This window comes from Cyprinus carpio, chromosome A23 (assembly GCF_018340385.1).
Source record: "Cyprinus carpio isolate SPL01 chromosome A23, ASM1834038v1, whole genome shotgun sequence".
In the NCBI taxonomy this organism is placed as follows: Eukaryota; Metazoa; Chordata; class Actinopteri; order Cypriniformes; family Cyprinidae; genus Cyprinus; species Cyprinus carpio.
In genome coordinates, this window is record NC_056594.1 from 5,497,989 (window position 1) to 5,514,009 (window position 16,021).

Sequence of the window (16,021 nt, forward strand, 5' to 3'; positions counted from 1 at the left end):
AATACAAGTCATGACATTTCTCCAAAACCTCATAATCTCTGTACTAAAACCACATTATCACAACAGTCACACACTACATCATAAACTTTGATTAGTGACTGCTGTGTCTTTATTTATGAGCTGAGCGATCCACAAAAACCACAACAGTCTGACCACAGAGCTTTATTCTGATCAAGGACAATATTTAATTTAATCTATGTATTGTTTGATAAATGAATATGAATTACAGAAACAACAAAACAATAAACTTCATTTACGTCATACAAATTTGATTGAATGTAACACAGATGTCAAAAAAAAGAAAAGAAAAGAAAAGAAAAGAAAAGAAAAGAAAAGAAAAAAAAGAAAAGAAAAAAAAGAAAAGAAAAGAAAAGAAAAGAAAAGAAAAGAAAAGAAAAAAAAGAAAAGAAAAATGTGTAAATAAGGTAGGCCTGAAATATAGAGCATTTGTTTTTTTAGTATTTTTTTCCAATAAATAATAAATATATGAAAAATAAGTAAGTGGATAAAGTGTATATAGAAACAGTAAAACAAAACAGGAAATGAATAAATAAATAGATAATAGAAGATATAGCCTATATAAAAATTAAGTAGCCTCTAGAATAATCTTATAAAGCTTTAGTTTTTCAGTATTGAAATTATAAATTTTTAAGTTATTATTTAATTGTCAATAAATAATGGATATATAAAAATAAGTAACCATAAATAGGATTTGTATAATTTGTGTGAAATAAAATGTGTGATGTAGTTGATTTATGGCTGGAATTAAAGCTATTAAAACAATATGCAGGAAATGGATGGAAATTGCAATCAGACACACAGATGGAGAAATAAATTGCTCTGCAGACACACATTGTAAGGTCCCAGTGGAGAAGTACCATATATAGACAGTAAATACCTCTAGGCATTCTTGAGTTATCTCAGCCTACTTCTAAACTTGCCTCAAATTCCGTTTACCTTGAAGGAATGCACGCTGTACACAAACGACTGCATCAGAGTACACTGTAAAAACTTCAAGACAAGAAAACTGAAAACCTACGTTTGATTGCTGCCATACATTTTTAAACAAACTCAAGGGATAATACATTACACTTTTTCAGCCACTTTAAATTTAGTTATTAGTGAGGAAAATAAAGTTGAAATTAAGATATTATGATGATACGAAAAGGAAAGAGAAATCGTTAAACGTTTCTAATTATTATAGCATATTCTAGTATAATCTTATACAAAAAAAAAAAAAAATTAATCTTTATTCTTTTTGAAGACTTTGGCGTAGTCTTACGCTTAATATACCGATTTAATAAGAAGATTTATGTTGTTTATCTAGAACGACCGACACAATTGACGTGTGGCTCGTCTAATAATAAGGTATAAGATGCGCACATCAACAGTATTGGGGGAGAGGTTGCGAGGGGGGTCTCTTGTGCGCAGTCGTTAAGACCCACTGAGCATTATTAATATCCTGCTGATCCCTTCATGATTTGGAAGAGGTTCATCCCGAGTGTTTCAGCGGCTACTAAACGCTGGGGGTTAAGGCTGGGTTTAATGCCTGTCTCTCATGAGGGGACTGCTGATACCGCGCGCTTATGAATGAGGTGCCTGCGAGGCCCTCTCCACGCGAGCCTCATTAGCTGTCCATCAAACTGTTCCACACCAGCGCGCGCTTCCCCCGGTCAGTCTCTGGTTATGTAAATAATCCTTACCGAAATTACCAATGTGACTATAATTGGTGACATAATAATATTGTTAATTCAATTTTAAATGCAATAAAAACTGCAGTAACAATAATTATGATATTTTTGGTGGAAGATATGGTAACCATGGATAGTAGTCCTAAATGATTTAGGGAACCACTTTGCAGGCAAATTTGGGGTGTGGGGGATGTGGGGGACTTTTTCCCCTCTTGAATTTATAATAATTGTTTAATTGATTCCCTCCAATTTTTAATCAATATTGTCAGTTCAGTTTCGTATTTTGTTGAACATTTTGTATTTCTTAGTTCTCAGTACTGTTCCCATTACCATGCACCTATAACATTTTAGAGACCAAATTAATTATTCAAAATTATTTAATTAACTATTTAAATTAATAAATACAAATACAAATAAAGGAGAAGGGTCGGTCGATTAAAATTGTAAGTAATTGTAAGATTTTTACATCATGATCTGAGAGTTCGGTGTAGCAAATAGGTCATAATTTTGTCATTTTAATTCAGAAACAATCGATTTATTTGTATTCTTATTTATAAGCTGACCATCTTTGAAAGGCTGATCAAGGTCATTGTCAAATCTAATTCAAGGACAATTAATGATATTTTAAAATTACTGTGTCAAGCAGCTGGAGGAAGAACGCTGTCGTGAAAGATATGAAATGCTAAATAAGTTAAGCTAGTAGTCATTTGTCAATTTGAAAAAAGTAATTAGTGGATTCATAACTCAAGTTTCCTTCCTTTAGTAACCACTCCTCGTCTCAGTCCCCCAGTGTCTGACGTCATTCAGTATCACCTCTGTTACTTTATCTTGCTTTATCTCAGAATACTATCAATTGAATTATTATTTACAAACAGTGTTGTATACTCAGACAATTGTTTCTTTTGTTTAACTAATGGTAAAGATTTATCTAATTTTATGAACGTAATTTAAAAAAGAAAAAGAAAAAAGTAAAATGGGTCTTCCAGAATCACAACACGTTTTTTTTTTTTTTTTTTCGTCAGCAATAACACACAAACAAATACACTCACACAACTAAAACCCTCGGCCTTGCGCGTATCCGTTCATGCAGAACAGAATTTACAGTTCTTCTCTGCATCATCAAGTTCTTACTTTGGATGTCTCTCAAAGGCGGCTATGAGGCAGTCACTTTGAGGATGTCTTTCAAAAAACAGTTTAGGATAATTGAATGGATGCCATGTGATGAGCTAGATCCCCAAAATATTTTAAAACCAAAAATAATGTAACCTAAAACAATAATTCATAAAATGGTGTAGATTTAGGTAGGCTGCCACACATGAATCATTCATTTTTACTTACTTTTATTTTAAGTGTGTGTTGATGTGCCAAATCCGTGACATTTATTATTTATATCTATTGACAAAACGAAACGGCTTCTATTGAAATCCTCTCTGTGGTGATTTGCTCTTAGGTAAAGGCGACTTTGGTGAAATGAAACGCCTGAGAGACAAGGTGGATTTATTTAACCCGTGTAGGTTCTCCAGTGATCAAACAGTCGCTGGCTCCCTCACTGCAGACAGGGTGTGTGCTCAATTGTCCTCTCCACGCGTTTGTGGCGCGAGCAATGATTTCACAGGTCGCAACATCACTTATTAATCTCATTATCGGCGGCCTGTCGAGGAGACTGATTGGCGACCACCTTTCTGAAATTTAAGATAAATTTACAACAGTTGGTTACTTGAATTTATCACCAAATAGGCCTATCTGATAAATAAAAACCCCTATTCGATTATTTGTGAGTCATTTGCTTTGCGCAGAGGAGTTCTTCGTAAATCATTCCTTTTAAAAATTAATCTAAAACTTGCGTTGGAAATTTTGTATCATTCCTTATCATCATTATTATTAATAGCTATTTTAATAATTGCGCGTTTAATTTGAGATCTTATTGTTGAGCGTTATCTTTACATTAGCACGTGTAATTAGTGTATTTATTTACATACATATTTAAAACTCTGTTTTTATCCGAAAAAGGGGAGGGGTGATAACTCAAACAATACCGCTAAGATAACAATATTTCCAACTGAGTATAATGAGTGTGATTATTGTCGTATCATCATACTAAGCTGTCGCTCGTATCTCTTATCTCTCTACAGCTTTTATAGAGAACACAGCCAGATTTATCGGGTCATAAAATTGAGCTTTACGTTCTCGCACAGACAGCGAGGTTATTTTACTGCAACATTTTTATTTTACAAGAAAGTTCAAACAAAATCCCAAGCCATTACTGTAAAACATAATATGCACAGTAGCGCAAGAAAAAGTTCTTCCAGTGCTTTGGTTTTATTTGGAACGTATTTAGACTCATTTAAATTATTTAAAATGAAGTAAAGTTGGCTATTTATAAGTATAAAAGTAAAATAATGTTTTATAGCACTATAGAACAATATGTGATTTTTCTATGGCGTAGCCTTTACATTGGTCTTATTTGCTTTGGTGCCTCTGTCCTCTAACTGCTTTTAATGTCTCTTAAAAGCTAACTTTCATCAACTAAAAAATACAATCGTTTAAAATACAGTGGACTCAGCAAATATAGATCTCTTACAGGTAGGAGCACACCCCTCCTCCGCAACACACCATAGTTTATCCCTCATTCCTCTCCTCCTCCATGGGTCCTACCTTTGGAGTGCGTCACGTGGTTCTGCTCTTACAAATAACTCGCAGTAAAGTAGAGAGCAAATCAGAGAACAGTTATATTAGGCATTATCAGCAGCAGCAGCTATCTCCAGATACAGACAAGGCACGGTGACACGTCCAAGCGCGGAGAGGACAGCTACAAGTTTTTCGTGTGTCGCAGACTCGTTGAGGTTTGGATTCTGGGCTAAAATCAAGAAGAAAGAAGAGACTGGGAACTTCCACGGCGATATTCAATCAAATCACTTGGAGAAGAGGTTTCCTGACTTTATCACTGACCGTCCTTATCTGGTGAGATAATACAGCAAGAGCTCTTGGATGAAATGATATAAACCCTTTCCTTACAGCTATCAACGTTTTTATGTAATCTGCGTTTTCAATGATAAAATATAGATGTTAGAGAGATTGCAGTGCGGATTGATTCGATCCCCACAAATGATTTAATGGTTCGGTATAGAGTTTTCCCAGGATATCTGAGACTGCTGCTGATAATTATTTATATCCCCATGTAAAGATATGGACAGTAATTGATGTCATTTTAGTCTATTAAATACAAATCGAAAGATACAGATTTCCGAAAAATCCTGACAATTATAACGGTTTGTCCATCTTGACGGTAGCAGCCGATGCATTTTTATTTCTTCAGTTTTTGATTGTTTATTAAAAAAAAAATCTAATTATTACATTCCTGATTTAAAGCATTGTTGCAAATATTGGATTCACACAAATGAAACACAATTTCATTAAATGATTATGAATTCAAAACTAATATTAGACCTATTATTATTTGATGTTTTTAATCTCTCTCTCTCTCTCTCTCTCTCTCTCTCGCTCGCTCTCTCTCTTTATATAATCCTAATCTGTTACAGAGAAAATAATTTGATTTGTTATTTTTTTTTTTATTATTAGGAGAGAATTCCTTTTTCCGAGGGTGCTGCTCACGAAACCCTTGCATTGGAGATTCTGCATTGGAGACTTTATCGAGGCTTTTACTACTATTTGGGCTAATTTAAAGATTTCAAAACTTGAAAGGATAGCTTAGTCATTGGATACATTATGTATTCGAGTCTGGCTTTATCTTCCAACCCGTCCCCCTACGCACACGATTCCGGGAACTACATCCATCCGTCCGCCAGCTCACCTGTGTATGTGCCCACCACCCGTGTACCTGCCATGCTCCAGACCTTGCCCTACCTACAGACGTGTGAGTCCACGCATCAAGCCCACGGGCTCGGCAGTCACCACGCATGGCCACAGACTGGCACGGATAATTCCTCTTTCAACCCGGGCAGCCCTCATCCTCCGCCCGGTTTCTCTTATTCGCACAGCCCGCCGGTAAGCAGCAGCACCGGCAGGGACGCCGGGTACCAGAATCCGCTGGTGTTGAGTAACAGCGGCCGGGCAGATCAATATGGAAGTGCACTGGTGCGTTCCGTCGGCGGCTCGTACTCGAGCCCATACGCGGCCTACATGAGTCCGGAGATGGCAACCTCGTGGACGCCAGGGCCCTTCGATGGAGGCATGATAGGTCTTCAGGGACGCCAGGGAACTCTACCAGGAAGGAGGTCCAGTTTAGGTAAAATGATTTACCACAATATTACATCTCTCTCTCTCTCTCTCTCTCTCTCTCTCTCTCTCTCTCTCTCTCTCTCTCTCTCTGATTGGACATGTAAATATATGTGCACAAAAATAACAAAACGTTTACTCAAGTTTTGTCTGCACCACTTTTAAAATAATTTTGCTGAAGATTCTGTAACTAAGTTATTTGCACAAACCCCGTATGTTAAAGTTAGTTATTACATTTGGGTCGTTAGCTGGCAACAGTTTAAAATCCATCTTTCAAGCCAGCAGGCAAAAAAAAAAAAAAAAAAAAAAAAAAAAAAAAAGGTTGGAATGGAGGGGGTTTCGTTTGATGCTGTGATCTCACAATTTATAGCAGCGGTGTTGAAGGTTATTTATTGCTGTCTTGGTGTTTATGTTAGACTATCGTTGTTAAAAGGCACTAGAATACCAGCTAGTTTTGGCTAGGGTACACAGGCACATTACAAAACCTTATCAAAACAAAACTTGGTCTTATTCCACTAATACACATCCTTTAATGGGCAATGCAATCAATTTAATTTAGATGTTAATTTAATTCCCTGCTATTGTCTGTCTACTTGTGGATTGATGAAAGGGTCCCGTGCACACCTCATAATTGTGAGAACTATCCAAACTACTGTCACCTTGATCAAACTCTTCTAAACAGACCATTACGGTCAGATACACATTTAGCGGCCGTTCCCTTTGAAGCTCAGTGCTTTAGGCGGACAGTGCTTTCTTTGATAGTCCATAAAACGTCACATTTCTTTCTACAACCGAGGGCGATTTATTCGGGCTTACAAAAGGCTCGGGCGTTTGATATTGAGCAGTTGGGTATTTTGATGCTTTGTTACAAACCTAGAGCTGCATTTTGGATTCCAGCAGTCCATCAGGAAAACTCAACAAGATTGAATAGCCTAGACATTTTCAGGCCACTTTGAAACTATAAAATGTCAAGACATAATAATATTACAAAGACTATTAATACGCACTTCTTTTTAAATAAATTATCGGAGAGCGTCACGTGTCAGTATCTTGATTGATCGGTGACCCCTGGATCTTTAACACTGATAAGAGCCCCATTTACATTCGGCTCGCTTGAGGCCCTCGTGCCTCGTCAGCCGCCCTAATAGACACTCAAGTGACCCTGGATATTCTTCATTCCGTATAGAGTTTCGTCACATTCCATACCGCTGATGCTCAGAAAACACCAGGCCTCACCCAAAGGTCTATTTGGATCGATGCAAAGTGTTGAGTTGAGTTTTTAAAGGGATTTAACAATGAAAAACAACTTACATTAGGCCTTTTCTTAACACATCAGTTAAATTTTAGTTATTTAATTTTGTTCATTTCTTTTAGCAAATATGACCATATTGGATACGGAAATTATTTAGATTTTAGATATTGTTGTGTGCCCAGGTTATGCGTCATGTCGTTAGAATTCTCCAATCCATACAATGTTACAGTGAACCTGTTACTTTTTGAAAGGTAGCATGTAGCTATATTTAAACATTTTCGAATTTTTCAAAACTTCCGAATTTAGGGCGAGATTGCGCAACACGTAAGAATTTTTTTTGTTTGATAGAACTTGAACTGAAATAGTCATCGCTCCCAATTAGAAACGGCCTATATTTAAAAACACAAAATTAGTTTAGACCTCTAAATAATTTCTGAACAGTATTTTTAAATAATACTTTTTGAACTTTTTTTTTTCTCTCTCATTTAACGTTATCCATATGTTGCTGTTTAGAAAAATAAAACAGCAAGAAATAACAAAAATCCCAATAGCTGCACCTTGAAAACAACTCATTACACTGATGTTCCCTTCATTTGAACTTTAACTATTATTTCGTCTCGCGTTGTATTTTATGATTTTAACGAACATTGTCCTCTCATAAATCCCTTTGAACCTAGAAGAAAACCTTTGGAAATTAATTAAAAACGAACTGCATCTCCTTTCAGACATGCTGGAAGAGCTGCCGGGTGAAGGGCGCGAGTGTGTGAACTGCGGCTCCATCTCAACGCCGCTGTGGAGGAGAGACGGGACCGGACATTACCTGTGCAATGCATGCGGCCTCTACCACAAGATTAACGGCTTCAATCGACCCCTAATAAAACCACAGAAACGCCTGGTAAATGCCCTTTTGTTAATTATTGTCATTTACTTTTAGGTTTTAGGTTTTACACCACCTTCTCCAAACCAACATTGTAAAAAGTGAGCACTATTACTTTAAACAGTTTTTTCTACCTGAACTTCTGACCCCCGTAAAATGACTTTCTTTGGTTTGACCTAAAATAAACATTGATTCAATTAAATTATCACTGATTCAATCATATTAAATTTTATTTTTCAGATGAATTGCAGCTGATTTAGATGTTGTGACGTTGTGATGTTTTTTTTTTTGTTTTTTTTTACTTTTTTTCAGACAAATAATTTTTATTGTGAAGTAGGCATATTCTTCATTGGCAAATACTTGAAATTAAATTATTTTTATTAGTCAAATACAAACTTCAAGATTACACAGAAAATATATATATATAAGATATCCTGATGTTCCCAGACAAGATGTAAACCGTTTTACAGGTTTTCTGGAAATACTAAGCCGATAATTTTACAATACAGTCTCACAAAATGAAATTATTTTTGGCTAATTTATATTCATGTTAAGAGTGTAGTGGGTTGATCTCAGGGTCAGTACTGGGGAAGGCCATTGAAAGAGAGAAATTGCGCAAAGCCTTCACTGCTGTACTGTTTCCCAGGAGTTTCTCTCTCTCTCTCTCTCTCTCTCTCTCTCTCTCTCTCTCTCTCTCTCTCTCTCTCTCTCTCTCTCTCATTCTCTTTATTACTCTCTCCCTCTCACATAATTCTCTCTCGTCTCTACCTCTCTGTTTTCATTTTTGCATTCATGACCTTGTCCTTGGGTTGGTCTGTTTTTAGCCAAAGCAGCAAAACTCTAAACAGCTCCAAACTTTATGCTGAATTTCAGCTGAAAAGCTCATTCTTCCTCTAGAATGAATGATGTGTACCTTTAAAATCCTGCTTTGTTTTCCTAAAATGATGCTTGGAATGAATAAATAGGCCTGGTCACAGAGTTCCCATCCTTTTTCTCTGTTATTTATGACCACAGTTGCTTACATTTAAAATAAATGCTGTATAATGTAATTACACATCTTAGCCACTGCAAAATGTTTTTAACAAAACATAAATATGTATAATTTTTTGATGAACACATTCGTGATTTAGGATATTTTTCATTTTATATTCATATTGTATATCCCTTTTTGTTGGAGGGGTATTTTTATTTCTTTCATTCCCTTCTCAATTCCTCTCTTCAGCTCTCTAAAATTTTGTCAAAGTTCGCCAAATTAATCACCTCCTTAACTTTATGTATGTTTGTCTCCATAGCAAAGCACGTCACGACGAGCAGGTCTATGTTGCACTAACTGTCATACCAGTACGACCACGCTGTGGAGGAGAAACGCAGAGGGAGAGCCCGTCTGCAATGCCTGTGGACTGTACATGAAGCTCCACGGGGTGAGTGTGTGATTCAGTCTGCCTTATTGTGCCACACACAACTGGTGTTTCTAACCAGAACTCGATTTGGGAGGTGCACACTATGTGTATGTGCACGGCAGTGTGTGTGTGTGTGCAGACCTGTAGTCTACATGATGATACAGAGGACATAGGTGTGTTTTATCAGAAGACAATGAGAGCGAAGAAAGGAAGGGAAGTTGCTTAAATAAGCTTTGTTCTATAAACTAATGATTGACTCTCACAAAAAAAAAAAAAAAAAATGTAGTTACAACTGCATTTTTTAAACAACAAGACCCATATTCTCACCCAGTTCAACTGCCATTATAACTGAACCACCAACTAATTTTTAACTCTTGATTGCATAATGAATAATCAGTCAGAATTAAATTATAATCTTTTTACTTTACTCTTGTTTTAGGTACCAAGGCCATTAGCAATGAAGAAAGAAAGCATTCAGACGAGGAAACGCAAACCAAAGATGCCCAAAAGCAAAGCATCCTCAGGTAAGAGTTGAGAAAAGCATTTTAAAAGAGACGTTTTTGGAAAAGCTTCATTTTTAGACGAAAGCAGACATGAGTGATTTGGATGGAAGTGTGGGAGTGAGTGAGTCAGAGAATGTGTGGAGAGAAATATGGGGTGAGCAAGAGAGTAAAGGGAGGGGAAAAGGAGTGAAAGAGAGCAGTAACAGCACTTTTCTCTGCATTCAGTCGACCTGTGGTGCGTGTGTGGCAGCACCACAAACACCAACGGATGTTTGACGCTATTAATTGTCATTTGCAATAACCATGTCCAGTTTGCTGGTCCTTTATTGTGGCTGTCAGTCACATTTTGTTCTATTTGTCTTCAGGGTCAACAGTGTCTGGTGCTACGTCTCCCACTTCATTGCCTGTGTCAGAGAACGCCTCTACAATAAAGAGTGAACCCAATATCGCAGCTTCACCATATGCAGGCCAAACTGTAGTCTCAGTCACACAGGTATGTACTCATGTGATTGACTGAACTTTATTTTTTTTTCTTTGTAAATGTCACTGTCAATGAAAGGCAATTATTAAATATGGTTCAAGTTCACTCTAAAAAAAATAAAGTGTCTAAAGTGTCTTTTTTTGTCATCAGTGGTTCCATGTAGAACCTTTAACCTCCATGGAACCTTTTTACATTGGACAAATGGTTCTTTAGATGATGAAAATTTTCTTTTCACTTCACTGAACTAAATGAACAGTTCACTGAAATGAATTTTTTGTGGCATTGTTGCAAAAACCTCCTTTTGGAACCATGATTTTTAAGTGTTTGATTTAAAGAGATAGTTGATATAAACAGTTGAAGCTCTTGTTCCAAACCCATATGACTTTATTTCTTCTGTTTAACACAAAATAACATATTTTGAACAATGTTTCAGCTGTTTTGTCCAAGTCTAAAACAACATTAACTTTTAAATATTTTAAATTCATTATTCGACATGAAAATTCTGTCATCATTTACTCACCTTCATTTTTGGGTGAACTATCTCTTAAAAAATAACCCTTCTATGGCAAAGCTGGATTTGGCAGCTAACAATGTCTCTCTTTGTTCTTTATGGCATCGACACAGTTGGACAGTGCCAGTTCAGCACTTGTGGACATCAAATATGAAGACTACACGTACACCCCGACGTCAATCGCCCCACACAATTCCTGGTGTGCGCTGTCCCAAGCGTGATCTGAGACCTACTACCTTTTCTAAACCTCTGCAGTGCATTCTGGGAGAAAAGACTTTTAACAAGATCTACCTAACAGAAGCTTTACACAAATGTAGACAGACGGATCTGAAGAATGCAAGAGATTGGCTGTAATTTGTGCTACTTTGCCTCGTTGTTTTAGCGTGGCATATCTGTCTGTGATGTCACGGCCAATTCACGCAATTCCGCCAAAGTACGGCGGGCGACAAGCAGCAACTCAGCAACAGTTCTCAAGTTCCTTAAGCAATGATCGGGAGGACAAAAAACATGCTTTTTATGGCTTCTGAGCATGTTTCATGGCTTAGCTGTTAATGATTAACTTTTAAGATACATTATTTATGTTGAGATAAGAATAGTGGAAGCACACAAGACTCTCCCATAATTTATCCTTCAGGGAATGCGTCTTTATGGTCGCTATGACTTTAGATCGCATACTTTCCCTGGATGAGGCTTTTAAAAGTTTCTTTGTTGTTTTTGCTGATTCCAGACACTTTTAATGCTATATTGTTTTCCTCTGATGATCCGAAGTGCAATGACCCTCTCTTTTCAGCTAATTTTGTAAAAGGGACACATTTATATTAATTGTTAGATATTTTGTGTTTTGTTTTGTCAGAATATGTTAACCTAAATTTATTTGCTGTATTTTGTTGATATATATTGGAAATATAGCATTGTTTTATTTCATATAAAATTGCCAAACATCTGCTTTGTGTCTGCACTTGTTTGTAATATTTTAATTCTCCTTAAATTTTGTCTATGAAACTATGATTTTTTTTTTTTTTTTTTTTTTTTTAAATACATTTCAAAAAATGTCTATGGTTCTTAAACAGTAATTTATTTGGAAAAAAAATAAATAAAACTGTGTTATTTGTAAAAAAAAATCAAAACTGTGCAGTAAACATAACAAGATGAAAGAAAGACATGTAAATCTTTCTGGAAGAATCTTATGTTTGAAAGTTGATGACGGTTCAACAGGCAAAAGTGTATTTTATAAGATCATATCATATTTTGACATCAGTATCATCCTGTTTTTATTACAATGAGGGACCGTGGGTTGATTTCTATGGATTTATATTAATTTTTTCAGTGTTCAAAAACAGTTCTGTGAACTTTAAACTGATATATAAACACACTCTAATGGCAATTTGTAACTATTTTATGTTTTGCCGAATTGTTGGCTAAATCATATGAAAATATACGATCTCATTCGTACATTTTTTGTAGTTTTTTGTATTTGCTTACACCCCACTGACAGTTTGGGGGTGGATCTTGCTTACTCTATTCTAAAAATCCTACATTTTTGACAACTGCCAACTTTTCAAATACTTAGATTTTCTCATAAGGACAGGTTGGATATACACAGTATTTTACTTGATTATCCCTCAAAATATTTGAATATATTTTTAAGCTTCACCCCCCCCAAAAAAAAAAGAACAAACGACCAATTTAACATGACTTATTCTGTTTTCAAAGGTAGTTGTTAAAAGTGTTAATTTTTAAAATGTCGACTTTATAATGCCAAGGCGTAGGCCATGTATGAATTGTATATGAACACTTTGATGTTTATGACTTTATATAGTTCTTCTGTGTAACCTGTATCCTCATAGGTCTTGCTGAGTGTTTGCGTGAATCACTTTCGGTGTCTGAGCGTACCTCTCTCCGCAGAGTGTTGGCGATCAAAGGTTGCGTTCCAGCTTGGCTTTATGGTGCTAAGGTTTTGGGTTGGGCTGGAACATGTTGGCTCTTGGCGGGCGCGTCAGCATGTAGCCCACCCGCTTTACAGCCCCATGGCGACAGAGAGGCACCGCCATCCACCTTTATTGCTATTGGCCAAATTAGCTCGCGTTATCTCTTGATGTCTTAGTTTTTGTTGCCCAGGTGATGATGTGCAGGGTCAAGAAACTGTTGCATCATAACCTGAACCTCAGGAGTAGTGCTTCATAAGCATATTTCATTCTGTGTTTTTATGTGCTCATTCTATGATCATCATCAGACAACTCCATAATATGAATAATTATCACTTCTGAAATGAGGCACTACTGAGTGCAGCGACTGGTGGTGAGTTTGGAAGCATACTTTATACTGAACATCACTTTGAAACATTAAAACTCATCCATTTCTCCTTAAACAATCTTTATTTGAGGTGATGCAAATGAGCGCTAACCAGGCCAACAAGACCCTCAGGACAACTTTGAAGTGCATTTCTGAGCAAGAACTGACATTAAAACAAGTGTCAAGCAATTGTGTTTGAAACTGGTAAAATTAAATAAAATTTTCAAATATTTCTGGTAATCATCAGGAGATTCCATGCCTTTTTCTGTAGTCTATATTTAATGATAATTTCACATCTCCAAAAGTTGACCATCATGATTTTTCAAAAAAGCTTGAGGTTAAGGCAGTTTCAAGCTAGTTTTTTTTTTCTTTTCTGTTCTTAGTTCCTTTCCATTTTTCTTTAAGATATATATCTCATTTTCCTCTTTTCAATATTTTCTCTTACTCTTAGCGTTTCTGTGGCCAATGGCAAAGTTTTCCAAGGGTCACCTTCCATTCATTTTCTCTGCATTGCGTTCTCTATCCTGTGGTAAAAACAGGATATTGTAGAGCAGTTCTGACCATGAAGGAAGTTATGGAGGGGGTGACAATTTATCCTACTGTGACAGTGAACTTGGCTGAAGGATTGTTGCTTTTTGACTGTATGTGTATGTGTCACATTGTGATGCATGGCCGTACACATCGGTGACTGTGTCTGTAACCACATCTGACAAGCTGCAGCAATCATCAGAATCCTGTGGATTCATGGGGACTAAACTAAGGCTTTATTTCAAAAACCTTATAGATTGCAAAATATCACTTTCTTAGTCACTATTGCCTTGTTTTCCAAGTTAATTTAATGTTTCTGAAAGAAGTATTTTATACTCTCCAAAACTGCATTTATTTAATAAAAAATAGTTATATTGTGAAATGTTATAATAATTAATTATGAATTATCTATCTATCTATCTATCTATCTATCTATCTATCTATCTATCTATCTATCTCTATATTATATATATTATATATATATATATTATTCCTGTTTTTTTTTATTGCAAATCTGAATTTTAAGAGGCCATTACTTCAGTCTTCAGAAAACAGTCTGAGCTGCTAAATATTTTTTAGTGGAAACCGTGATCAGGGTTCTTTGAAGAATACAAAGCCTGTATTTGAAATATATTTATTTTATTTTTATTTTTTTGAATAATGTAAAAGTCTTTACTGTCACATTTGATCAGTGTAATATGTATTTGCTGAATAAAATGTTTAATTTATTTAAACATTACCCCAAACTTTTGAATAGTATGTAAAGATTTGTATTCAGAAAATATAATAATAATATTTATATTGTCTTATTTCAGTTGTATGTTATTTATTTATTTTTTTCCTTATTGACAAATTATTTTTATTTTTTTCTTGTTTTTTTAAGCATAATCTATGGTTTATTTCAAAAATAAGAAAATCTTATGAAATTTTGCATTGCATCTCAAATATTTTTTTAATCCAGTTTAGATTTTTATACTTATATTTATAAAGAGATTTAGATAATTTTACTGGGAAAAATACAGATAAAAAAAAAAAAAAAAAAAGGTAACCACCAAGTTTCACCCGCACGAGAATCCATTTGCACCCAACCCCCCCGCCCCAAAATTATTACGCAAGATAAAACGAATTGGCTACAATGCTGTCAATCATAAACCTCAGTGTTATATGAGGTAAATTATACTCTTAGAATGAATTATCATTGCATGCACAGAGAACAAGATTTAAAACTAGAAATGTTTGATTAAAAAAAAGTAAAAAAAAAACAACAAGACATTGCAGTTTGATTTTGTTCACCTGTGAATGTGTATTTTTCAGGGCCGTTCTTATTGGGAATTTCCTTAGAACAAACAATCAGATATCAGAGCTGCCAGAGCTACCAGAGCCAGAACGCACTGTAATGTGTTCTCATATAACCCCAATATAAGGCCTGGGCCAGAGAACAACCCAAGTGTGGGGGAGAAAGGGAGACTGTGCCTGGAAAACTGGGGAGAGAATCAACAATAATGCAGCAATACTAATGAGTGCTCCAACTAGAGCATCCAGCTTACGTTTTCATTCAGAGATGCTCAAGAGGGGAGTTTTCTTAGACTTTATGTCTTTCTGTAGACTACTAGAGGTGGACGAGAAGGGTCGAGCAGCAGTGTTCTCAATTTTCACCTCTTAGTTTTGTCAAACATCAAACATTTTTGCCAGTCTGCAGTTCTCAAAAAACACCAAGGCCACAAGATTTCAGAACACACTATCAGTAAAATGACCTTAGAGGTGCCCTGTGTACTTTAAGCTATAGCATTTGTGAACTATTAAATCTGCCAAGGCTCTTTCTTTCTTTCGCTCTCTTGCAGTTTCTCTTTCTTTACAGCACTACACCATGTTGACTGCCTTATTGGCCCCCTGCAACTAAAAAAAAAACACCCCAACATTCCCTAAGACACATACTGTCACTGGCACTTGTGTGTTTGTGTTAGTAGCTCTTGGGGGTTCACCACAGGACTCCTATTATATTGTAATTGAGGACTTTGTTCTTGAATATGACCCCCACTTTTACATTCTGGAAGAATACAGAGTAATTGACAAATGGTCCAATTCAGAGAGGTCAATTGAACCTATTCTTCATGGGGCAACATTAACATTCTATGATGTAATAATAATATTAACTTATATTAGCCCTATTGAAAAGATACAGCAGCATGTTCAGTATTATCACTTAAAGGGATAGTCAACCCCAGATGACTTATGATTGTAAGTCAAACC

The 16,021-nt window shown here is 35.8% G+C and overlaps 2 protein-coding genes across 2 annotated transcripts in view; both read left to right on the forward strand.

Annotated features, from left to right (window-relative positions):
• Window positions 1-16,021, forward strand: part of LOC109050245 (sterile alpha motif domain-containing protein 10-like) — an 890,290-nt gene that overhangs the window by 324,880 nt on the left and 549,389 nt on the right. The gene's annotated exons all lie outside the window — the stretch shown is intronic.
• Window positions 4,413-11,895, forward strand: LOC109106283 (transcription factor GATA-5). Its single transcript, XM_042712748.1, has 7 exons — window positions 4,413-4,652; window positions 5,271-5,937; window positions 7,905-8,074; window positions 9,349-9,477; window positions 9,896-9,980; window positions 10,325-10,452; window positions 11,053-11,895. Exons 2-7 carry the CDS (start codon window positions 5,418-5,420, stop codon window positions 11,170-11,172), a joined length of 1,152 nt encoding a protein of 383 aa, XP_042568682.1. The 5' UTR covers window positions 4,413-4,652; window positions 5,271-5,417; the 3' UTR covers window positions 11,173-11,895.

Coding starts and splice junctions, on each gene's coding strand:
- LOC109106283 (XM_042712748.1), top strand. CDS start 5,418: ATGTATTCGAGTCTGGCTTTATCTTCCAACCCGTCCCCCTACGCACAC. Junction 9,478..9,895: donor TGTACATGAAGCTCCACGGG/GTGAGTGTGTGA, acceptor CTCTTGTTTTAG/GTACCAAGGCCATTAGCAAT. Junction 10,453..11,052: donor CTGTAGTCTCAGTCACACAG/GTATGTACTCAT, acceptor TTGTTCTTTATG/GCATCGACACAGTTGGACAG.